The sequence below is a fragment of the Nycticebus coucang genome, chromosome 3, assembly GCF_027406575.1.
Source record: "Nycticebus coucang isolate mNycCou1 chromosome 3, mNycCou1.pri, whole genome shotgun sequence".
Lineage (NCBI taxonomy): Eukaryota > Metazoa > Chordata > Mammalia > Primates > Lorisidae > Nycticebus > Nycticebus coucang.
The window spans coordinates 146,181,821-146,208,324 of NC_069782.1; the positions used below are offsets into that span (position 1 = coordinate 146,181,821).

At 46.6% G+C, this 26,504-nt stretch overlaps 1 protein-coding gene across 1 annotated transcript in view; it reads right to left on the minus strand.

Moving 5' to 3' along the window:
- Nucleotides 1–522: 522 nt before the first annotated feature.
- Nucleotides 523–26,504, minus strand: part of LOC128581137 (uncharacterized) — a 53,706-nt gene continuing 27,724 nt past the window's right edge. Inside the window, exons 3-5 of the mRNA XM_053583521.1 lie at nt 12,018–12,207; nt 10,245–10,437; nt 523–5,325 (exon numbers count right to left, since the gene is read on the minus strand). Coding sequence (XP_053439496.1) covers nt 10,344–10,437; nt 12,018–12,207 — 284 coding nt within the window. The 3' untranslated portion in view covers nt 523–5,325; nt 10,245–10,343. The remainder of the gene's footprint in view (nt 5,326–10,244; nt 10,438–12,017; nt 12,208–26,504) is intronic.

The following is a 26,504-nucleotide window of genomic DNA, read 5'->3' on the forward strand; positions in this document are numbered from 1 at the left end:
GACACCACGGCACTCTACCTGAGGGCGGTACAGTGAGACTCTGTCTCTACAAAAAAAAAAAAAAAGAATTAGGGTGTGTGTGATGGGGAGGGAAGCACTTCATAGAATTAATGTTCTGTAGAACATATTCAGGTAAACTTAGTCCTCTGAAGTGTAGAGTTGAAAAATGACTGATCTAGGCAGCACACCCTCATATTAGAGACTAAATGAAATTCCTTCAATAAACCTAGATCACCTACTCTGGGTCAGATGAGTCTTGCACTAAGTGTTGGGATATGCAGATGGATCATATTTCCTGCTCTCAATAAGTTCAAAATCAGGGGAGACATATTCTTAGTAAAATAATTACAGTAAATTCCAAAATAGAACTTGAACTTGGAGAATGTGACATTGGCCTAAAGAACCAGGTGGCTGGGGTAGAGGCTGGGGACAGCATGGAGTGGGAACAGAGTTGGTGCAAGGTGATTTGGCCAGCGGGGTGTGCACAGTCAGCAGTGAACGGCCTTGAGTGCCCTGGCTGAGGAGGGGGCTGTGTCCTTGTGACAACTGGAATGGTAACGTGAAGGTGCAGAAAGGCCATGCACCGAGGAGCGGAACCCAGGGCCTTCCTCCTCCCTGTCTCCCTGCACCCTGCCACTATCAGGGACTTTTCCCTGTTGGTCACCAGAGCTCACAGCGTTTGGCAGGTTACAACCCCCTGTCACCACTTCCATTTTCTCACATTATCATAAGAAGTCTAGGACATCTATAAAGAACAGAGAGGGCTGCTTCTGTCCCCACTTTATGGAGGGGCTGGGACAGCTCCATCATCACAGCCTCTGCAGTGGCAGATTGCCCAGGGCAAGAATCCTCCGCCGTGGTGGGACATGTCTGGGGAGGAGGCTGAGAGGAGACACCTCTCTGGGTGAGGCTGAGCTCCACGGGCCTCTTCCCAGCTGGCTGAGGGGCATGTGGAGGCTGCTCCACAAGGCTGGCAGGGAAGGGCCCAGAGTCAGTCTTCCAGGGCTGCCATAAACTGGGTGGCTTCAAGCAACAGAAGTATGTTCTCTCTCAGTCCTGTAGGTCAGAAGTCTGAAATGGAGGTATCAGCAGGGCCATCCCCCCTCTGAAGGTTCTAGGGGAGCATCCTTCCTGCCTCTTCCAGCTTTGGGGGCGCCCAATCCTTGGCCTTCTTTGGCTAGCAAGTGCATTGCTCCAATCCCAGCCTCTGTTGTCCCATGGTGTTCTCCCTGTGCGTATGTCTCTGTGACATCACTTGGCCTCTCCTCTTTGTGTCTCTGTGTCCAAATTTCCCTTGTCTTACAAGGACACCTGTCATGGCGTTAGAGACTGTCTGATCCAGTATTGCCTCATCTTTACTTGATTGCATCTGAAAGATCCTATTTCCAAACAAGGTCACATTCACAGCGGCTAGTACTTCAGTGTATCTGAAGGCTGTATAAGAGGCTAGTACTTCTGTGTATCTCTCAGAGACTGGGAGGACTCAATTCCACCTACAACACTTTTCCTTCTCTAGCTCACCCCGAGCCAGCTCAGGGTTGTGGAGACGACCCAGAGCTAACACGAGATCCCGTAGCTCTAACCTCCAGCAAATCAGCAAACCCACTTATCTCTAATTTATAAGACTTTGCATTGATCCAGCGCCTGTCAGTGCAGAGACCTACAAACACACACTGTTTTCCCACTGACTCCCAGCCAGGTATGTGGTGGGGGAGTGGGGCCAGCTGGCAGGGCACTGCCTCTGCCAGAAAGGTGGGAGGGGATGTGGCCAAGTTGTCTTCCTCCTCCAGGCCACAGGTGCTCGTCTGTGACTGGCAGGGGGCACGCTGGGGCCCCTCCCCACCCTGGCTCATTCAGGGGCATCATTTTTAGCAGCTTTGTGAGTGACAGAGGGGTAGTGACAGGGGACTTTCTGTGTACATCACAAATTCCAGCCTGTCCTACATCTACAAGGCTGTACTAGTTTGCAAGGGCTGCCATGGCAAAGTAAGACAATCTGGGTGTGGTACTTGAAACAGCAGAAATGTATTGTCTCACAGTTCTGCAGGTGGGGAGTCTGGAGCCAGGTGTCAGTCAGCAGGATGACTTCCTTTTCCGGTTCCTTCCTTCTCCCTGTGAGGGAGAATCTACCCCAGGCCTCTCCTCTGCTTCTGGTGGTTTGCTGCAATCTTTGGCTTCTCTGGGCTTCTGGAGGCGTCATGCTGATCTCTGCCTTTGTCTTCACAGGCATTCTCCCTGTGTGCACACATCTGTCTGCAAATTTCCTTTTTTGAAAAGGATACCGGTTATATCAGATTAGGGGCCCACCCTACTCCAGGAGGACCTCATCTTAACTAATCTGCTATGGTCCTATTTCTAGATAAGATCACATTCTTAAGTACTGGGGGTTAGACTAAACATCTGGATTTTGGGGTGGGCACCATTCAACCCATAACAAAGGCCCACCAGAAATCTCACCTCCTCCAGGAAGCCTTCTGCACTCAAACTCATGCACCCTTCCCTCTGTGGAATTCTTATAGTGCACAGTATCTGAGCAAGTTAGTGGACGTGGGTCACTGAGCCTCCTTGGCCCTCATGGGTGTTTATTTTCTGCCTTAGGGATTTAACCTTGGGTTGATAGCATTTATCATTTTGGAACACAAGTGTAGCACAGCAGAAGCCCTCTTATCTGCTTTTATTAGGACTGGTAGTTTGGTGGTAAATTGAAAATGTGAAAGGAATGCCAGCTAGCAACATGGCCCAGTTTGTGGTGGGCAATGGTTTGATGCAGGAATAGAGAGCAAAGCTTAACCACTGTGTTGGTTAAAGAGATGTGTTTGGTGAAGAAATGAATAAATAATTAAGTGAATGGCAGGTCATGTTTCTGGGCCTAGGACTGTGATAGCTTTGCAAAGGTAAGCCATCCTGTACACTTGCCCTTGGTGACCAGACTACCTTTCACTGGGGACAGCTGGCTCCAATCAACCCTGGAGCATTGTACACTTGGGAAGGGGAATGGAGTTTGGAGATGGAGCCCCCTAATTAGCCACTTGGTCACCAGGCCAAGGCTTGGGTCATTATCACCAAACTTCCCAGTCTGCCGGACTGGGCCATTTGTACCTGCTTTTGTTTTATGTTGCTTGGTCGGGAAGCAGAAGTGTCACTAGCCAAGTCAGCATCCTCAATTCCTGGCTTCTTTAAGTGTGATCCACGGACTGGTAAAATCCACCACATCCAGGAGCTTGTTAGAAATACAGACCCTCCTAGACTCTGGGAGGCTGAGGCAGGAGGATTGCTTGAGCTCAGAAGTTTGAGACCAGCCTCAGCAAGAATGAGATCCTGTCTCTACTAAAAATAGAAAAAAAGCTAGCCAGGTATAGTGGCAGGCACTTGTAGTCCCAGCTACTTGGGAGGCTGAGGCAAGAGGATTGCTTGAGCCCAGGAGTTTGGAGTTGCTGTGAGCTGTGATGATGCCATGGCACTCTACCCAGAGTGACAGAGTGAGACTATTTAAAAAAAAAAAAAGACAGAAAGAAAGAAGTGCAGACCCATAGGCCAGACCCATAGAATCAAAACCTACATTTTGACAAGATCCCCAGGGCATGTGTGTACATCAAAGCGACAGTGCTGATCTAGCTTGGTCAGTTCTAGAAAAACATCTAACATTTAGGAGTTACTACTTCTCCTGCACTCCAAAATGCTCGTCCCAGCATCTGGCCAGTTAGGACAAGGTTGTCAGGGCATGGACTATACTCTTGTTCCTTCAAGCTGCCTCCTCACCTTTTCTGAAACGCTTACACTGATCAACACTCCCTCACACTGATCAACAACCTGGCCTTTCTTCACCGCTATCATGAGAAACTTCTCATCATAGTGATTGAATTGGTATTTGTTTTCTTGAAAAATGTATTTTAATTCAAAGCAGTTGTTAGGGCGAGTTGTACTGCTGCGAGTTTTATCACCCCTCTGTTGCTTCCTGGTGGGCACCACCCCAGGCCCTGGCATGTACCTTCCAGCGCCCACAGGGCAAACAGTACCCTTAGACTCCCAGATGATCCCCGCCCTCCCCTCCGCAGCTTCCCTCATTTGTCCAGCTGTGCAGACCTGGCAGCCAGGCACGCCCTGCTGTCATTCATCCCACCTCTTACCTGCTCTGGAGAAAACACCAACATATGTCAATGACAACACGGTAAAATACGATGACGGCCCAAGAACCCCTAAATCTTCCAAATTGCTGTCTGCACTTCCTCTGACTGTGTATGTTGGCCTGCCTGGGCAGCCCCACCCCTGGTCTCATTGCAGGTGCCAGTGACTATACCCAGTGTCTGCTGCTTTCAGCTGCCTTGGGCAGTGCTGGGGCTCCCGGAACCCTCCTTTCTGGCTGTACCTTCCCTGGGTGGGCTGTAGCTTGGGGTGGGGGCTCTGGGGTGGGGCCTAGAGCATAGGTCCTTGCACACTCTCAAGTCCAACTCTTTCCAAGCCTCCTTGACTTTCCACATGGAAATGAATAAATCTACTTTCCCAACCTGAAGCCAGGGAATTTGCCACTGGATTTCCAAAGCAAGACAAAAGAGAATTCCCAATTGGCAGGAATCGTGGCAACCCTCTCTGCTGTATGTGGGAACTCAACAGAAAGGATACAATTTTGAGTACTTAGGAATTACACTTCCACAATTACGTTCAAATTGAAAACAGTGGTTGGAATTCTGGCATCAACTCTGCCAGAGAACGGGAGATTGGGGAAGCTCCCTGGTGGTGACAGGATGTCCTAGTTGGCCTTGCTGCCTCCACTATTTGTGAAGGGCTTAGGGAGACAGGCTCTGCTGTGGCCCACGCTCTCATCATAGGTGCAAAGTGGTCAAGACTGTGCCACCAGCCCTTTTGCAACTTCAGAGAAGTCTTCCAGTTTGGGTGGGGAGAAGCATAGCTATTTAACAATTCATTTCTTAATGAAGAATGAATCATTTTTAAATGCCTCCTGCTTCTTTTACCAACTGACCCTATAATTAGACAAAGCACTGTCATTTCCTTTCTACTGCTGACTTCCCAAAGCAAGATCTGCTCAGGGGCCATCAGGAAACAGATGGCACACTCAAATTAGGATACTTCAAGGGGTCCTTTAAAGAGGACTTTTGACAAAGGTGTGGGTAGAGTATAGGGATACCAAAAGGGCTAGTGCGGTGCACTGGGGCTGGGAGCTCACTGGGGGGCTCTCACCACCCTGGCTGGCCCTGCTGGGGCAGAGGGGAGAGAGTTACCGAATATGGAAGGAAGCACTCAGGTGGAGAAGTGGCCTTGACAGGAGCGGGGGACTTCAGCTGGGAGTGCAGCCAGCCTGAGATGACCCTGTGAGGAGAGAGACAGTGGAAGAAATATTCTAGCCTCACTCATGTCCTTCCTTCCGGTCTTTTGCCAAGGATCCTGATGACCAGACCCAACCTGAAGCCAGAGGGGAAGCAGCCTGTGACTGCAGGACAGAGGAGTCAGTCTTGTGGGGCAGAAAACACATGGACAGGAGCAAAGAGTGAGTCTGGAGGGGCAAAGAGTAGCTGCTGTCACTTGAGTGGTCTTGCATTCACCATGAACCCTGCTTATTCATTCTTTCTTTATGACTGCGGCTACACAGATACCCTGTCACCTTGCTCCCGAGCACATTTGCACTGTCATTATTACCATATATTGCTTGGATATCTCTCTGCCAAACCAGCTTGTAAGCCTGTGCTTTCCCTTGGATCTACCATGCCCCAGGGTCCCCCCTTGCATACTGTGTGTGCAAGTGTGTGTGTGTGTGTGTGTGTGTGTGAGTGTGTGTGTGCATCAATGAGGTTAGACCAGGTGATGCTACAGTAACAACCACCAGATCCCAGCAGCTTTGTACAACAGGGGTTTTGTTCCTGCCACATGTCCCTTGTAGGTCAGATGTGGTGCTCAGCATGTTAAGGAGTTACTCTGGGACCCATGTCAACACCCACAATCACAACAGAAGAGACAGTAAGGTGGAGTGAGTGACACACTGGCCTGATGTGTTACTTCTGCACACCTTTCATTGGCCAAAGCAGGCTGTGGCCATGCCTAACTTTTATAGTAGGGGAAGCAGAATCCTTATGTGTTCAGAAGTCAGAGAACTAGAAACAGTCAGTAAATGGTTCCCAAAGTGGGTGACAGTGATCTCCTCCAGGGAGCTGTGGAGGAGTGATTAATAACTTTGAATTTAGTTGAACAGCAGGTGTCAATAAAAATTAATAAACAGATATATGCCTTTTGACCTGTTCGAATCAGTTAACTCAGCAACAGCAACAAAAGTTAGTAAATCATGTGCCCAGGAGGTATAGAAATCAAATGATTTTTAAAATGTAGACTGGCTTACTTTATAGTATCCCATTTCTGGCTGAATTTAGCATAGCCCACTTTGGTATAAATTGCACCTGGATTGTGGACTCTTCATTTTCCCCCCATCAGGTTATGATATTGTTTCTAGATTCTCAGGTCCTTGGCTATTGGACAGACTTAGATGAGTCCACGTGGGTCTGCTCATTGCTCTTGGAACCTTCTTTGGCTCAGCTGCTACCATATGTCTTTCCCTGCCTTTCATAGGACACCCCCACCAGAGGTATCCTATACCATCCCCAGGCATCAGGTTACAAAGTTACCCAATTCTGAGCACACGCTCCTCCCCACACTAAATCCCTAGACCTTATAGGAAATCACCTCACTTCAAGAGTAGCAGAGAGTGGAAAAACATTTCCAGGTCTAGGAAATCATTTTGTTAAAAAACAAACAAACAAACAAACAAACCCCCCCCCCCCAAAACCAAGTTCTCAGCTTTGTTTTCAGAAGTAGAAAAAGCATGTTCACCCATTCTCAGCAATTGACCTTAACTAGGAACTATGGCAGTCGTGATAACCCTTATCTGGCTGGGGTTATCATCAGATTGTTTCAGCCACAAGGCTTCCCAAAGAAATTGCCTTTAAAATCATAAACAGACTGTGACCAAAGGGTAAAAGATGGTCCTATTTAATAAATATATGAATAAATAAATAAATAAAGACTACAGTATCTTCTCTCTGTTCTCTCCCATTTTTTAAAGTCATCTTTTATAGACTATGAACCCCCAAAACAAATGGCAAGACTACTACCTCAGTCTTGAGCAAATTGCCAAAGTAATTTTGATTGCTGGACATAGGCAGATGGATGTTTTATTTACAATGCCAAGCCAGAGCTCCTTGGATGAATACTAATTCATAAGATCTTTAAGGGCCTTTGGAAGGATGAAATTGACCCTGTGACTGTAAATATGGATGATCTTGGAGATAGGGTTATTTATTGCAGCAGTAATCTCAGAAGTCTAAAAAACTTGGGTGGCTAACAGGATCCTTATTTTTCTCCCTGAGGGTATCTGGGTCAATTTAGCTTTAAGACCTTTTTAAGGGTCCTTTTGTGGTTCTGCCTCTCATCTTCCACTTTTTTAATAATTCAAATTCTGATATTACCTGTCAGGCAGAGAGTGAAAATGATCAGAAACACCAGTTTCTACATTTGTAGCTCCTACTTTTGTAATTTCTTTATCTGATTATGAAAGTAGTACACACTTATTGTAGGGAATTTGGGAAATATAAGAGATAAAAAGTAGAAAATAAAAGGCAACCATATTTCTCTATCCAGCAACAATCACCATGAACTTCCTGATGTCTCCCTCTCTCTTTTTTTAACCTTTGGTTGGTTTTCTTTCTTGATTTGTAAGTAATTCAGTCATTCATTCTTCCTTATTTATTGAGCACTGACTATTGTCCTGTTATCAGCCTCTCAGGATCAGTGATGTAGCAGTAGAATCGATGGACAAAGTTCTGTTCTCATGGAGATAAAATAATATCAGAGATAGGTATTAACATTCAGTGGGGAGAAAGAATACAGGAAAATCTCCAAACACTTAGAAGTTAAACAGCTTACTTCTAAATAACTCATGTGCCAAAGAAAGAATTTCAAGGAAATAAAAAATACATAGAACTCTGAGGTACAGCTAAAGCAGTTCTGAGAGGAAAATTTATAGCACTAAATGCTAACAATGGAAAAGAGGAAACATCCCGAATCAACGATTAAAGTTTTCATTTCAAAAATCTAGGAAAAAAAGAATAAAATTACACTCAAAGCAAACAGAAGGAAAGAAAGAAAATTAGGAGCAGAAATCAATGAAATTGAAAACAGGAAGATAATAGAGAAAAATTAACAAAACAAAAAGATGGTTCTTCAAAAAACTAATAAAATTGATAAATTTCTAGCAAGACTGACAAAAATAAAAAGAAACACATTACTGATGTCATAGATGAGATGGAGGATATTACTTTAGTTATTAAACAATACTTTGAATTTCTTTATGCTCATAAATTCAACAACCAAAAAGCAATGAACTTATTCCACAGATACTGCATACTACCCAAACCCATCCAAGACAGAATGGAAAATCTCAATAGACCTATAACCATTAAAGAAATGGAGTTTGGGGCAGCAAACTGTGGCTCAAAAGGGTAGGGTGCCGGCCCATATACCCATATACTAAAGGTGGCGGGTTCAAACCTGGCCCCGGCCAAAATCTGAAAAAAAAAAAAAAAAAAAGGAGTTTGTAGTTTAAAAAGTATCTAACATGGTTTTACTGGAGAATTCTTACAGAAAAATTCTCATCAATTTTATACAATGTTTTCCACAACATGGGAGAGGAGAGAGCACCTCCCAACTCATTTATGAAGCTTTATCCTGATTCTCAAACCAGATAAAGATAACCTAAGAAAACTAAAGACCAATGTCTCTTATGTATTTAGATGCAAAAGTCCTCAACTCAGGCAATGAATAGGCATGCATTAGGGAGGTGAGGGTGATTTAACAAAATAAGCCAAAACTTCATACTTGGATAGACTTAGCTTCAATTACCAGCTTCCCATATGATGAAGTAACTCTCTGAACCTCAGTTAACCATAATTCAGGGTAACGCACAGATTTTGGAACTGATTCTAGTAAATGAAATAAAATGTCTAAAATAGTCAACAGAAGTTATGGCTTTGTCATATTTCTTTCAGATATTTTTCCTAAAGAAAAATAAAATGTTACCAATATAGCTGGTATTCAGTCATGGCAGGGCGAACTAACATATGGAGCTCCTTCCTACCCCAGGGCCTTTGCACGTCTGTCCCTTCTGCCAGTTACACTCTTCTTCCACAGCATCCTCTCATTTCCTTCCAGTCTTTGTTCAAAAGTCACCTTGATGAGGCCAACCATGAAAACTTTTTAAAATTGTAAATCATCTTCCCTCAGCCAGCACTTCCAATCCCCTTTACATGTTCTTTTTAAAAAATTTTTTTTCCATACTCACTTCAACAATTTCCTAATACATGGTATTATTTAGTTATTATATTGTCTATCACCTGTCACCCCCTGCAAAAAGTAAGCTCCGGAAGAACAGGTATATTTGTTTGTTTTGTTCACTGATATATTTCAAGGGCTGAGTTCTATGATTGACAATTCCCGCTCAAGAAATATTTCGAATGAACCTCTTGGCCCCTGGTGAATTTGCCTGCCAGCGGATGAGACAACGTCATACCAGAATTGCCCAGCAGATGGCAGCCGATGAACGCCAGAGACAGCTGGGCACTCATGCTTTGAACTTGAGGTTCTTTCAATTAAGTGCAAGATAATAACCAGGGAGACACAATCATGTTTGACTTAGTCCTAATGCAGACTTGTACTCATGACAAAAATGTTGTACGCAGGAGGTGAGCTGATAAAGCCTTTATCTAATACAAGAGGCTGTTTACCCACAATTCCGGGTGAAAAAGTATAAACAGCTGTTGAGAAGAAAGGAAGTTGGAGCTGGGAGGTAAGGTGGGCCTGTGACCATGAATCTGCATTAGTCCTCCAAAGGACAGAAAAATGACATTTGACCGTTACTACTGAGGAAAGTAAGCCCCTAGTCTTATGAGAACCTGGAAGCTCCCTCTGGGCCTCCAACAAGCTACCCTCCTCCCAGGTACTTCTATTACTCTATCATTCATTTAGGGAACTGAGTCACAGTGGTAACAAACCCTTCAAAACCCAAGTCCAAGGTGAACCTGCTTTAGATCAAATGCAGCATTTGAGTGTATAAGGTTAGGGGTGGGCTCCAAGCAAAGCAGATACTGCTGGAAAATCTGAGTCCATGGACCCAGAACAATCCTAGCCAGCTGGTCAGACTACTCACTGCTATGATGACTACATTTATTGAGTGCTGTGTGGCTTACCTGCAATATTTCCATACTTCTTAGAGCAACCTTCTGAAGTCCACGCTTCTCTGTCTCACAGATGACAGGAAAGAGATTGTCACTCACTCATGGTCCTGATTAGGTGCTCTGGAGCTCACCCTTAGCCCCTGGGAGGGAGGAATCTGCTGAGCTGCACCATGGATCCTGACAGACCTCAGAGAACATGGGCAAGCTGAAAGTCAGAGAGAAGAAGAGACTGAGTTCATGCACAGGACCTTGAACCCTGCCTAAGCACTGTGCAGGAAGAATGATCCAATGCTTTAACATTCCCAGTTAGTACTGGGAGGTAAAATCACAGGCTTTTATTTTGCCTTCCCCAGATTTGCTTCAGGCCTTGCTGGCACCAACACTTCTGCATAAGATCCTGTGAAAACAATACATCTCTTGTTTTAGCAGTTTTATCAACCAATATAGAGTGTCCAGCTGGAATCACTGGCCTCTCATGACATGAATTCTGGCTTCTGCAGTTATTAGCTGGTGTCTTTGGTCAAGCCATTCAACCTCTTGGCTGATTTGTTTATTGTTAAAATGGGGATAATGCTATTTATTAAAGACTATATTATATTCTGGGACAGTGATGTCCAATGTACATTTGATGGGAGCTATATATGCAAACCACTTATGTAATTTTAATTTTTCTAGTAGCCATATCAGTAAAAGGTAAAAGTAACAGGTGAACTAAGATATTTGACATGCAGGCACCAATATTAACTTCCATAGTCTTGTCATTTAATGAAATATCTTCGAATATTATCATTTCAATATCTACTCAATATACAATTGTTAGTGAGATACTGTAAGTTTTATTTTCAAAGAAGCCTTCAAAACCTGGTGTGTATGTTGCACTGACAGCACCTTTCAATTCAGATGGGGCATGTTTCCAATGCTCAGAAGCCACCTATAGCAAGTGGCTCCTGTGCTGGACAGAGCTGTTCTAGGCCTTGATGACATAATAGGCATATGGCTCTCTGCTAATCGAGTCTTTCTATCTGTACCTCATTTGGGGCAGATGATAATCAACCGAGACCCTGATTACCTGCCTGCAGAGGTGGCCTTCATCCTGGTAGCAGGGTGTTATAAGTTCCCAGCACTCCCCTGCTCTCAAAAGGCCACCAACCTGCCTTTGAAAACCCTCACTCCCCAGACTGTCACAGACGGGACTTACTCATTCTCTGCAAATATTCCTGTCTGCTTGTCTTTGTTGCAGTGGCAGGACAGACAGGGCTATTGTGAAGGAGAAGAGTAGAGAGGAGGGTGGGGTGCCAGGAGTGCTGGAGGGACTGGGAGCCTCCCTGAGGATAGCTTGGCCCCGGGACATGCCAGTCACTGTGGAACCTGGACCAGGTCCCTGCTTGTCAGCGCAGAGCCTCACTTTATCACACCCAGCTCAACTCTGTGGCCTCAGCTGGAATGCTCTTGTGAGGGGAGATCTCTGCCTCTGTGGCCATTGCTTATGGTTGATAATGCGTAGGTATTCAGGGGGAAGATGCATGTGGGCTGGGCTCAGAGCAACATAAAAGGGCATCACCCTCAGGGGGTGGGGAGGGGATCGGAGCCAGCATCTGCCTGGGTTTTCCTGATGGAAGCGGTCACGGGGCTTGTGGAGAGGCCCGAGGCCCAGGGCAGTGGATCTAGCCTCTGCAGAGGACCACGGAGGACAAGGAGGGGCCCTTGAGCCCAGGCTGGGATGGCGTGGGAATTGCAGGTGTACAGCTCAGACACAGGAGTGGCAGCGCAGCTGCAGCTACTCACTCTTCCTCATCTCCCAGAAGGTTTGTTCCTCTGCTCTGGAAGGCCGCAGTTGAGGGCAGAGCTCTGCATTCCCACTGCCTGGGTTCGAATTCCAGCCCTGCCCCTTTCTGTGTGACTTTGGCAAGTTGTCCAGCCTCTCCCAGCATCAGTGTCTTCATCTGTGAATAGGGTGGAACATTGCTGAGGTTTTCTGAGGAATAGAGGAGGCAATAAGTCTGAGGCTTAGCATCATGCCAGGCGAATATTACTGCAATATATCTGGGGAGAGCTGGGTCCCTGCTACTCTGGCTTGTCCAGGATAGAGTCATCTTATTGTTCTCTTAATTCATTTTATGGGTAAAAAGTACAGCATTAATAGAATCTTTGCTGATAAAGAACAGTTTCTATGATGTATTGTTAAGTGAAAAAAGCAAAGTGCAGAATGGCATATAATGTGAGCCAGCGTGGAACATATATGCATGGCCTATCGTGTTTGGGATGGTACCAAAATTACAGGTAAGGGGTGATTAGAGAGGGAAACCGGGGACATCGGGGTGACAGAGGTTGCCTTCTTTTAGCCTCTTGTAATAGCCCCAATTTACCAGGAGTGTACATTACTGCTTTCTTTTCCTTTTAAACATGCATCACTTTTTTCAATTAAAAAATAATTAAAATATCGTCCCCTCACCAGTTACAAATGGTCATTGTAGAAAATTTCCAAATTCCGAAGGAAGAGCATAAAAAATGCTGCAGTATGTCATTGCTGGGTGTTTAAAGCCCCAGGGAGAGGGTTCGCTCCTGAATTCATTTTCGACGTATCACCGTTTAAGCAGCTGCAGGGTTTTAGCTGGAGTGGGAGGGAAACACTGGGGTGGGGGGGCTGCTTGTGCATGTAACATACGTGTACCCAACGAAGTGCTTCACACATGTGCACACAACATGTATCTCTCAACAACCAAGCCACTTCCCGCCCACATACCAACAACCCATTTCACTCACCCATATCCCAACAACCAAGCACTTCACACACCCCGACAAACAAAGCTCTTTATACATATGCGCCCAACAACCAAAGCACTTATACACACACACCCTACTAATCAAAAGGGCTTCGCACATACATCCATTACTCAAAGCACTTAATATACACACACCAATAACCAAAGAGCTAGCTTCACATGCATACAATTCCCCAACACCCACAGACTTTTACTCCCCCAACCAAAGTGCTTCAGATACAGCCCTCCAACAACCAAAATATTTCACCCATGCACCCCACGAACTGAAGCTGACTGTACAGACTCCCCCCCGGAAGCCTCTAAGCACTTCAATTTGTTCCATGCAGCAGCAGATACTTGAGCACCAAGACTTTAGACTTCGACTTTCTTTTCAGATTAATGAGCAGAAGTTGGGAGGAGGAGAGGGGGCGAGGATGGCGGGAGAGAGCAATTACACCCAAATCTTTTCTCTGTTGATTAGGGATTCCTTCTCCTGTCTGCTTTGGCTCCCGCTAAATCTTTTTCTAATGAGATGTGGCTTATCCAGATCAGGGCGCTGAGAAAAAAGTTGCAATTAACTTGAAGAAGAAAAGGAGTGAGTGAGAAAGGAAGGAAAGAGAGCAGGGGGAGGGGAGCAGGCTGCAGGGGCTGGGACAGGCCTGGGGGGCAGGCAGGGAGGAGGCAGGGAGATGGAACCGCTTCCACAGGTGGAGGGGTGCAGGCCCAGCTGTAGTTGCTGCCCCTGTCAGCCAGCAGTGCTTGGGGAACTCCTGCTGGATCGGGCTCAAGTCTAGGGCTGGGGTGTGGTGGGATCCCTCAAGGTAGGGGCCTTCCCTGTTCTGCCTACTGACCACCTGCTGGTAGCCTCCGTGACCCCAGGTGTCATGTCAGCACACTCTGCTCTGGGAGCCGCCGGGTCCATGGTGTGGCGAGGGCCTCAGCACTGATGGTGGCTGCCAGGGTCTCCCTGACAGGCCTCATCTTCCCACCTGGGAGTGAGGCCTTCTGTTATTTCCATAGGAGCCACTTAGAAGGGTGTATGGGAACTACCCCGTTTCCCCGAAAATAAGACAGTGTCTTATTTTAAGGTGTGCTCCCAAAGATGCGCTAGGTCTTATTTTCAGGGGACGTCTTATCTTTCCTGTAAGTAGGTCTTGTTTTCGGAGGATGTCTTATTTTCGGGGAAACAGGGTAGCACTGAGAGAGACACTTCATTTGGTGGTGAAAATGCCTCAGGCTTCCGGAACCGACACAGATTCGCCTTCATGTGCCTCTCTATGGACAGTCCAGCTTGACCAAGCTACAGCCGCAGGACAGGGGCTGGTTTCCTCCTCTGTTAGGACTAACGTGGCCAGCAGTGGCTCTCCAGGGTCTCTGCTGTCCTGAACCCAGGCCCAGTGAAAGGCCCAGACGTGGATTCTGCACGTCCCGTTTGTTTGAGTCGTCACACCTCCTGTCCCCACTCCCAGCTCTGCTCTGCCACCACAGGCTTACGCCTTCCTGTACTTCTTTATCTCTGCAGAGACAGGTTTTTGCCCTATTTGGAAAGGAGCCTGTGACACATGAGGGCAGCTTTCACAAATCTTGAGGTCTCCCAACCACATGCTTCTGATGGGGTTCTAGATAATAATGAGACATCTGTGTGCCAGCCGAGCTGGGGACCCCAAGTTCGGATCAGAGGGAGCTAGGGCAGGTAGGTGGATAAGGGCAGGCATGGGCCACAGTGCCCCTTCTCTGGTTACACACGGACACACAGCCATATATCAGGTCCAGGCTAATCGTCCAAAACTGGACTCCCTTATTCTCCTATCCACAGCTTTTCCTTTTCCCATTCTGTGGACCATCCTGTGCAAATTGTTAGGGAATTTATTGTACTGCTGGTGAGTCTGTGGGAAAAGGGGACGTTGGAGCCTTAGAATCGTGCCCCATCGGATTAGCTTGCTGGGTGCCCAAAGCAGAAGGGCTCCTGTGCGTCGGTGGCCACCCCCACGCATATTGCTCCCTCAGTGAGATGTTTGGGTGACCCCTTATCAAACCAGCTGTGGCGATATCTGGAGGACAGACGAGCTGGGCCCATCTTTCCTGTATCTAAGTTCCAGAGAGCTCACATGAGTCCCTACCCACTTTTGAGCCTGATTCCTGGGTCCCTGGTCAGCCCTCCCTTCTGTCCAGGCCCTCCACCCTATTAGCTGCTGGGGACAATCTGGACTTTCTTCTGCCTCTCTCTGGTTGTCGCCAATCTAATAAGCATATGTGCTAGAAATCCTAGCTGTAGTGCTAAGCTAGAAATTCATCTTAAACATATAGCAAGGTCAGATGAAGGGAAAAAAAATAGAAAACAAAACACAAAACCCTGAAACAGAAATTGGACACAGAAGGGCAGATGTAGACAGAACAGGAAGTGCTGGCCCTAGGCTAAATGAAACAGCTGTCACCATTGTTCTGGACTGAAAACTGCCTTTGCAAACTCCATGCGGTCGGAGCTCCGAAAGCAGATGTTAATAATTACAGCACATGAAACGAAGGGCACAGGATTAGGCAAGTGACGAAAAAGAAATGGTACCAGTAGATTTATAACTCGCTCAGGCAACTCTGCTTGGGCTGGTGTGGGGGGTGGGCTGGGTGGCCTCACAGCAGATGCTCCCACCCAATCCCCTTCCTAAATTTGGCATTTTGGCTTCCGGGATTATCTCAGAATTTGAGGATTGTTTAAATTGTTTTATGGTGGGGGGGGTAAGGAAGCCTATTCTAGCTGCCTTCCAGGGACCCCCAGGCTTGCAGGACCGTAGCCACTTGCCTCTGACCTACAGGAAAAAGACGACATTCCCAATGCTCAGCCCAAGTACAAAGAGGGGAGATAAATAGATGGTTCACTATAAACAGAGACTCTGGACACAAAGCCAAGCAGCCATCCTTGGGGCTCTTGCATTTACCAAAATGGTTCATGTCTAAAATCCAGGAGCTCAAGTGCTTTGCAGCTGAAATTGATTCACACGTTACAGTCAGCCAGCCCTCGCACCTTGGCAAGGGAGCTCTGGGAGAATGTTGGGCCAGTTGAAAGTCAGCAAGGCAAGTTTCTTGGGCTAATTACATAAGTAGAAAAGGCAGACTCTTCACATGCTTTCTGAACATTCATGGGCACTTTTCCACATAAGCCAGAGTTGTAAAAACAAAATAATACACTCACATCTACAAAAAACAAAATCCTCCCATCCCAACACCCCCTGGAAAGGTTAGGAAGAAGGTAAAGCATGTGTTTGGCATCTTTAGGCCTGATATGGAAACCATATGCTTAAATACACTAGCAAACATACTTAATATAACACTCGCTTTTATTAAATGTGGTTTTATAAACGCTCTCCCCAGCCAGGGCACCTTCCCCATGCTGCAGGCTGGGGCTTGGCAAAATAATCTTCCCGCTGTTCCATCTATTGATACACATTTTTTGAAAATAAATCTCGGACCCATGGAAAATAGACTGGTTCTGATTATTATTGCAAGAGGGAAGGGGCACACGAGGGCATCTTTTTTTCCCTGATAAATTAAAAGAACTGTAACGGGTGCTTTCTGCAACCTGTAAAAGGCAGAGCCATCTGTGATTCATTTAGCAGCTCCTTACAGAAGATTTATTTGATTAATTTGGTCAGAAGAGAGAGAATATGGATTTTCTCCTTCCCTGAAAGGCGGGCACGCGTACACACACACACATGCACCCTCCCATGGGCAGACATCTCAGGAATGAAAAATGACTAATCGTATTATTGGAACTGGCGAATTCGGGGCCTTAGTGGTGAGATAGTAAGCACCCGCCCTGCTGATGAGAGAGCTGGTTTCAGAATAGATTTCATATCCTCAGCCCCACGGCCACCAAAGGGTAATCCTGGAGAACAGCACCATGAGCCACTGCGGCGTTGCGTGGATCAGGCTTTGATTACTGGGTGCCTGGCCCTGTGCTGAGCTTCTCCTGCACGTATTCTCTGCATTGTCACAATGACCCGTGGGGGAGGTACTGCCACCATCTCCAGCTAATAGGAGATTTCCACCAGTAGCTCTCTGCTCAAAATTCTTTCTACTTTTCTCACATGCTATTTGCTTTCTATGCCTAAACCAGGTGAATGGAGGCCGTGTCTTGCATTTGTCTCATGGAGGGTAATGTTGGAAGGGGCGTCCACATCGGGCGTGCCTCCCCGTTGTGGATTCCAGTTCAGTGTCAAGTACAGAAAGAGTGACCTCAAGGTTTATTTCTGGTTTCAAGGAGAGCTCTGATGTCCTCTGGCTTGGCTTGTCTCTAACTTGTACTTAGCCTTCCCCTATAAACCAGTATCTGTAAGCCCCTGCCAATTCATGGTGGGTGGGAACAGCCTCTGAAGTAGGTCCTCAGAGAAGGCAAAGAGAACAGCGTGGGGGGGAAGAAATTATAAAATCATACAAGCTCTGCGTCAAAGAGGACTTCCGATATCAATGGCGGGAGTGTTAAATATACAGCAGTAAATGTCACTGCTCTCTTTGCTTTACTCAGAGCAGACATTACTAATTGATCTCAGCTCTCTCTCCTGCTCAGCCTGAAAATCCTCAACATAGCACCCAGGCAGCCTCTACTAAGAGGTCAGAATGAGCAAATGAGTTGAGAGCTGTTTGCAGCTCCTTCCTGTTCAATGTTTCATTTTGTAGAGAGAGAAACAAGGCTCAGATAGGGACAAGTCAGCTACAAAACCAGTCAGGAGGTCAGTGCCCAGCCTCAGATTACTGGCTTTCCCTGCCTGGTATTTTTTGCCCCTGCACCAGTGGGAGTTCTGGAAGCCAGAGCGCAGTAGGTCACGAACCTGTGTTTTGCTGCATCTTTTGTCACTGAAGCTGCTCTGCAGACAGGATAAAAGGAGATTCCTGGAAGGCAGCAGAAGATTGAAATTTCTGTTACTTTAAAATAATTAACTCCCAAAGCAGGATGGGATGGGGTAGCTTGAGCCCCCAGTCTGTTACAATCGAGTGCCTAGGATTCTAGAAAGAAGCCGAAGGTTTCACTTTGGAAATGCTGGGATTGGTAGACGCTCCCCACTCTTACCAGGCCACAGGAAATGCCAAGATCAAAGGCAACCAGGACTCAATAGGCTTAAGGTATTGAGGGCTTGTCTGGGCTGCAGGGCTGTCACCCCCCGGCCCTCAGACTTTCAGCCGGGTGGAATTTCTCTGTGGAAAGAATAACAGGATTTTGTGGAAGGAAGAAGGAGGCTCCAAGTTCAGAAGTTCCCTTCACTATTTCTCAGCCTGGTGTGGCTCCAGGGTGATTTTGAGGCCTATTATCTAGTTCTGCTGAATATCTGATTGGCGGAAAAAAACTTTTCCAGAGAAGAATGAAACTGAAGACCCAGACTTTGGATCAGAGAATCAGAGGGTGAGCTTGAAATACAGCATGTTTTTAAGGGAGGGGGTCGTAGTGTGTTCAATAGTAAGAGTGTTCTCACTATCCCATTTAGCAAGGTTGCTGTTGGGTCTTTAGGGGACCTGCTTGACCAATAGACGGGAACTGTGTAGCACCTGCAGCTGTGTAGCACCCTGCCACTGACTTGCTCCTGGATACTTCTGCTATTTTTGAACAGCCTTAAAGAACACTTTGTGTAAACATACCTTTTACCATCCTGTTTATACTCCACTGTCTAAGAAGAAAATGTTGGGCCACACCTGTGGCTCAGTGGGTAGGGTGCTGGCCCCATATACTGAGGGTGGTGGGTTCAAACCTGGCCCCAGCCAAACTGCAACAAAAAAATAGTCGGGCGTTGTGGCGGGTACTTATAGTCCCAGCTACTCAGGAGGCTGAGGCAAGAGAATCACCTAAGCTCAGGAGTTGGAGGTTGCTGTGAGCTGTGATGTCACAGCACTCTACTGAGGGTGATAAAGTGAGACTCTGTCTCTACAAAAATAAAAGAAGAAAATGTTAACCAAATCCCACTTTGGCCCAGCACAGCTTGTCAAAAAGATCACACATATTGAATTAGTGAGATCTCAAAAAATGAGAATTTTATAAGGCCCGAATAATACCTCTTGAAGGGGTTTGTTGACCAAACATCATGTGTTGAATCAAGGTGCTTACATTGCAGAAGTGATTTTCTGCAATGTTCCTGACTGAGGAGGGAATTGGACTGTCCAGAGAGAAAGCCAAGTTGCAGGGTGGGTAATGACATGAGGTGGCCCTCCAGGAGCCATTTTGGATTCCACTTTGGGATAAATGAACAGGCTGAGGTATGTAGGTGTTGTCCCTGAAGACACATAAAAAGAGGATTGTGTGCCACTGAGCATTACAAATAAAGTCGATGGCCAAGCAGATATTCATTAGCTGTGTGACTTTGGGCAAGTTAGATAACACTCTGTGCTTCATTTTCTTTCTTTATAAAATAGGGGTAACAACAGTGCCTACCTCATCAGGTAGTTAGGATTGAATGAGATAAAGCACTTGGACTAGGGACTGGCACATAGTATTAAAAAAGCACTGTCTCCCAGGCTTGGTGCAGTGGCTTGTGCCTGTAATCCTAGCGTATAAGGTGGGAGGATCACTTGAGGCCAGGAGTTCAAGACTAGCCTGGGCAACATAGTGAGATCCTCTCTCTTAAAAAAAAAAAGGAAGATGAGAAAGAAGGAGAAAGAGAAGAAGAAGAGAAAGAAGAAAGAAAAGGAAAAAGAAAGTATTACCTTCCAAGTGTCCATCAAGTAACGAGTAGATAAACAAAATGTCTTTCCCCACAATGGAATATTATTCACGGATAAAATGAAATGAAGTCCTGATACACACTCCCATGCAGGTGAGTCTGTGTAACAGTAGATTGAATGAAGTATGGTTTCATTTATACGAATTGTCTAGAATGGACAAATCTGTAGACATAAAAAGTAGAGTAGTGGCCTCTTAGGGCTGGTGGGAGAGTGAGAGGATGCAGAGGTGACAGCTAAAGGGTATGGGGTTTCTTTTTGAGATGACAGAAATGTTCTAGAATGAACTATGGTAATGGTTGCACTCATCCGTAAATATACTAAAAACTGTTGAATTATACATTTATATGAATTATATCACAACAAAGCAAAAAAATAGGAAAACATTATCTTACTCTTTTAAGTGAGTGCAGTCACGATAATGGGGCACAACGGAACCTTTGAGAACTGCAGTGTGCTTGCTCCATTTACAGAAGTTATTTTAAAAAAATGCCTGTGAGCCAAACTTGGCCTCATTTTCCCTATCTGGTAAAAGAGGTATGGGGGGTACCCGTAGCTCAGTTGTTAGGGTGCCGGCCACATGCTCCGGGGCTGGTCGGTTCAAACCCAGTCTAATCAAACAAAATAGCCTGGCATTGTGGTGGGCGCCTGTAGTCCCAGCTACTTGGGAGGCTAAGGCAAGAGAATTGCTTGAGCACAAGAGTTTGAGGTTTCTGTGAGCTATGACACCACAGCACTTTACTGAGGGTGACAAAGTGAGACTCTGTCTCAATAAAAAAAAAAGAAGAAGAAGAGGCAGAAGTTCCTTCCTCAAGGACTGGGCATGGTGGTTCATGCCTATAATCCCAGCCCTTTGGGAAGTTTGGGGGCAGGATCATTTGAACCCTGAGTTCAAGACCAGCCTGGGCAACACTGTGAGACCCTGTCTCTACAAAAAATTAAAAAATAGCTGGCCATGGTGGTGAGCACCTATAGTTCTAGCTACTCAAGAGCTAGAGGCAGGAGGATCACTTCAGCCCAGAAGCTGGAGGTTACAGTGAACTATGATGGAGACACTGCACTCCAGTCTGGGTGACAGGCTCAGAACCTGTCTAAAAAAAAAAACATTGAAAAGTCCCTTTCTCCCTTTCTCTGTCATTGTGACAAGAGACATTGAAGTTGAAGAGGAGACGTTGGGGAAGAACCAAGCTGAGTCTATGAGGAATTGCACACATATTTATGCTCTATTAAGGTCACTATCATCTTACCATATCAAGCTGAAAATGTCATCAGTTGCAAAGTCAGCCACATTTCATTGGGAAAATGATTTTTCCCTTTGCACTAATAAGCTAGTTCAGTAATAAATATGTGAGACCTTTTGTTTGAAAAGAACATTCATATTTAAGACAGATGACCACAAATGAAGGGCACACGGCAGAGTCATGAAGCTGGGTTGTTGACCTGACTGAGCCACTGTGAAACTTAAGGAAAATAATTTCTCTTGCCTTCCGTGTTTGCAACTATAAGATAAAAAGATGGTGGGTGTAACCTCTGAATGTCCTGCAGCAAAAACTTCAGAGTCCATGATAATGGCTCAAATCTTGTCACTGGAAGAGGAAACCAGACTGGACTATTCTGTGGTTTTTTTTTTTTTTTTTTTTTGGCCAGGGCAGGGTTTGAACCCGCCACCTCCGGCATATGGGACCAGCGCCCTACTCTTTGAGCCACAGGCGCCACCCCAGACTGGACTATTCTAAAGCTGTCTCCCATAGACTGGAACTTGTCCCTTCTATTCCAAGGATCATGAATTCTAGAATCCCAGGTTCAAGCTCAGAGCACATTGGCTGAAGAAGAACTTCGCTGTCACCTCCATTCTCATCTTCCTCAGACTGAAGCATCAACGTAGCCCCTTCCCCTCTGGGGCTGGAGATACTTGGTTAAATAGTATCACCCTCAAATTCACGTCCACTGGAGCCTGTGGATGGGCCCTTACTTGGAAATAGGGTCTTAGGAGATATGATCAAGTTAAGATGGGGTTATTTTGGGTTAGGGTGGCCCTTAATTTAATGGAGTCCTTCTAGGGAGAGGGGAATTTGGAAACAGAAACAAAGAGAGGAAAATGCCATGTGCAAATGAAAAAGGAAATCAAGGTTAAGCTCCCACAAGCCAAAGGATGCCGGCTAGGAGAGGTGCATGAGCAGCTTCTCCTCCAGAAGGAACCTGCCTTGGTGACACCTTGATCTTGGACTTCTAGCCTGCACTGTGATCAGAGGGGGTCTATCACCTCTCACCTTTCCTCATATGCATCCATCTCTTCCTCAACCTCTGGGTCTTGGAAAGGCCACGCAGTTGGCCAACCATGGTCCTCAGCCTGACTCTCTGGCCCCAGAGGGGTAGAGGAGGAGGAATTGGTTTCTTGGGCTTCCATAGTGAGAAGTTGGCCCTGCTTCCCCTTCATGGCAACTTGCAATGGGGAAAAGGCTACTCCCTGTAAGGTCACCGTGGGTCATGAGGACAGGGGTTGGGACACCGTGCAGGTTGGGCGATGATAAATGTTCACAACCAATCTTCATATGTTTAGTGGCCTTTTGCTGCTTCTGAGAATTGCTGGATTATGCCCTCTGCCCATTTTCCTTAGTTTGTTTATCTTTTGTCCTTTGCTTCGTAGATGCCTTTCATAATCAAGCATGCTCCCTCCCCCAGATTCCTCTGCCATTAGGGCAGCTGAGTTTCTGGGGGTGTGGTTAAGTCATCACTCTTGCTTTCTCTTTCTGCTCAGAAAAGTCCACACTTCCCAATTATGGGTGGCTCTCCCAGAGTTGCCAATCATACGGTACCTCTGTGGATCAGAAATAGGAGCCTCTGCCAGCAGATGTATTACTTCTGGCTGATGGAAAATTGTTACAATATACTGATCTTATTAGAAGAGAACCCTTATCGCAATCTGGAGACATGTAATAAATATGTTATAGAAATCTATAATGTCCAAGATGCAACTGGCATCCCTTTGGCTGGGGTGCCCTGGTGCAGTGCACAACCTGCTCGACTGTACGGAGTTGCCCTGCTCCTAACTTCCAGGTAGTCTCTTCATGACACGTAGCCCTTGTCTACATCCTGTAACTGAAGCTCCAGTCCTGGCCTCTTCACCCCAGCTTGCTGGCTGACCTCAAATATGCCATGATATCTTTCTTGACCTCCATGATACCTGTTCTGTCTTCCTCTCAAAGGAGGAGAACAATGTCTCCTAAGGAGATGCTGCCTGTACGGAGACTTTGGAGAGTCAAAAGTGACTGCACAGAGGTGTTCTTAACACTATGGAAGTGCATTAAAGTGGACGTGATCTAACAGCATTCACCGAATTTTCTTTCCAGGTTCGTGGTTTCATGCTCATTCAGCAGCCATCCCGAAGTGTGCTGTGACCTGGCTGTGGTTGGTGCTAGCACCTCTGGTAACAGTCCAGGGCTCCACAACTGGCTGAGATTGTTCTGTGATTTCCTGAGTATTTTTGCTATTTGTCCATCACTTGGGCTGATGGACATACCACCTTCCTGTGATCTGGAATGGTTTTAGCTGGACATGGTGCTGCTAGTTCTCTTGTTTTGGGCAGAAGCTGCCCAAATGGTAGGATTGAAGAATGAACTTTTTAAAATAGCAAAGCAATTAGAACATTCAAGGGCTTCTGCTTGGTAGACAAACAACTTTTAAAGTGTAGAACCATAGGGGAGAACAAGAAAAAAGGTGTTTTAGGGAGAGGAAAGCCCTTTACTTTATTCAATTTAGTAAATTTATTTAATATATACTTTTAAACAGCACCTGTGTGCCAGGCCTTATGCTTGGCACTGGGGACAGTGATAGACAAGACAGAGAAGATTCCTGTTCCCATGGAGCTGATATGTTTACTGTGGGAGACAGGCAGCAAAATAGGGAAACAAAAGCCACCTTCTTAGGGACTTAATGCATGATAGTTACTCCCTGGAAACAATGAAACTGTCCTGCAGTGGAGATTGGTTTAACACATTTTGAAGCACACACACTTTGGATGGACTATTTATGTAGCCATCATATTTGTGATTATTGAAAAAAGTCTAACAGGGGTGGCGCCTGTGGCTCAGTGAGTAGGGCGCCGGCCCCATATACCGAGGGTGGCGGGTTCAAACTGAGCCCCGGCCGAACTGCAACAACAACAAAAAAATAGCCGGGCGTTGTGGCGGGCGCCTGTAGTTCCAGCTGCTCGGGAGGCTGAGGCAAGAGAATCGTGCAAGCCCAGGAGCTGGAGGTTGCTGTGAGTCCTGTGACGTCATGGCACTCTACCGAGGGTGTGAGACTGTCTCGATATAAAAAAAAAAAAAAAAAAAAAAAAGTCTAACAGAAAAGTGCTTGGGGTCATTCATTGATTCAACACAAATCAGTTGAGCACCTATCGTGTTAAGTGCCTAAGAAGGTGGTTTTTGTTTCCATATTTTGCTGTCTCCCACAGTAAGCATATTCTGGGCTCTGGAGACCGAGCAGGGAGCGGCAGAAGCAGCTCAGGTGCACTCCCTGCTTTTCTGGAACTTATATCCCATATGGGAGGACAGCTAATAAGAAAGTGGGAAAATATCCCAACAGGAAGAGTCAGATGGAAACAACAAATGGTGACATGGTGGAGACTGCCAGGAGATGGCCAGGGGCTGCTGGAACAGGTGGTCAGGGAAGGCCTCCAGGAGGTGGTGACCCAGAACTAAGGCCTGACCGAGAGGTGGTAGCAGGCAGAGCTGAGGAGTGTCAGCGTTTGATCACCTTTTAAGGGGCAAGGTGAAGGGTGATGAAATGCAATTTATGCCTATACGTGGCAGGTCAGGGCTTTGTGGGGACTTGGAACAGGCTAGCCTTTCTTTAGGCTCCTGGATGGGTAAAATGAGGGGATGTGGTCTGTTTTGGAGTGCTCAGTAAATTAATGGCCAAGCCAAGACAGAATTCGGGGTCTGAGCTCCCTGGACAGTGCCCCTCCCATGCTCTGTACCAGCCTGCCTCTCTGGAAATGTGTCCCCTGCGTGCTTTCATGAACCTAGAGCCATACAAACGATGTGTCTCCTTATTAGCAGATCTCAAGGATTTCTGGAAATCCTATAGTGCGCACAGTGCTATGCCCAGAGCCGTGAGGAGTGTAACCGACCAAGTCATGCAGGATCCACACTCGCCCGGGGAAATGTAAGCAGCAGAGAACCTAGATGTGGATGGCGTCCCGAGATTCTGCCAAGAGGAAGAGATTCCTGGGAGGAGAGGCACATCAGCTGGATGGGGAGACTAAACTCTCATTTGTTCACAGACGACTTCTCAACCCCCATTTCATTGCCCCTCCGTCCCTCCCCCAGCTCCTGGCACGGGAATCCCAAGAGGGGAGGAGGTCCTGCTATGGGTGGAGTCAGAGGCCTCTGCCTTGCACCCTGGGTTGGGGTGTCCTAGACCTTCAAAGAGGCTCAGGCCCATCGACACAGCCACAGGAATGATATGGGACCAGCCTTGCCCCTGCCCACTTCTGTTCCTTGTTGCTCTGTCACCCCCCCTACTGGCTTTGATCTTAGTCCCACTCAGCTTGGCCAGCTTTGAGGTCTCCTGCTGTGATGCCCCAGGATGGGTCTCCAGCACGCAGAGACTTTTGCTCTCTCTGTATCAAAGCCTGGATCTGGCCTCCTGCTTGCTGGGCTATGGCAGTGGGGCCCGGGGGGAGGTAATGAAGGAAAAAGGTAACTTTGAGCCAGACTGGGGAGGGTTTTGCAGGCAGGAAGATGAGCAAACGCACTTTGATGGGCAATGGGGAGCTGCCTTCTGCTTGGGCATCTGGGTGGCATGCAAGACGTAGTGTGGGCAGGCATAGGCGGTGTTCAGGAGTTCAGGCTCCTGAAGAGCCTGCTCACATCTCACTTTAAACCATTTCCTTCCTGGGTAACGTTTGCCAAGTTCCTCAGCTCCTCTGTGCCTCAGTTTGCTCATCTGTAAAATGGAGATATAAGAAGAGCTGCTTCATAGTGTCGTTAGGAGGCCCAGATGAAGAAGAATCTGCTTTGCTATAAACACAGAAACTATAGCTGTCATTGATGCTGAAGTCTCGGGGGGTCTTTGTGAGGAATTAGCTACACGGACGCACAGCTGTGATGGGTTTTGGCGCCTCTTCCTGCTCACTGCATGACAGGATCGTAACGCCCTCTCCTTGCATTCCTGTTCTTCCCTGCTCTCTGGCCCCTGGTTCAGTCTGGCTTTAATGACCTTTGAGGGCCTACCCTGGCTGCTTCTGTCAGTGTCCAGACCTCCAGCCTCTTCCTGCTCACAGCTGCCTAATAGATCTTTCAGCCCTGCTCAACGTCTTCCATCCCAGTGACTACAGAAGAAACAGTTACCTCCTTAGCCTTTAAGACCCTCTGCAATTTAAACTTTGACTTAACTTTTCAGCCGTGTGTGGATCAGGGAAGTCCACTACATCTGAGCTGTGAAACTTTGGGAAATGAATACAACCTTTATGCACCTGGGTTTTCTTATTTGTAAAATGGAAATAATACACCTGCCTTGTTGATTTCACAGGGATGTTTGAGGATTAGATGAGCAGGAATCTGTATGCTGTTTGTAACCTGGAAGGCAACTCCCTGTTTTTGAATCATACAGTGGTTTTCTTCCTCTAGATCTTTGTTCAGACCATTCCTCCCCCTGGAGTGCCTATTAGTTACCCCTTTCCACATGGGCATATCATTCAGAGCCCAGGGCAATGTCACGTGGTCTGTGATGCTGCCCTGACTCTCTTACCTGAAGCCATCTCATGCTGCTCACACTTCTCATGAAAGCCTTTCCTATAACTGCT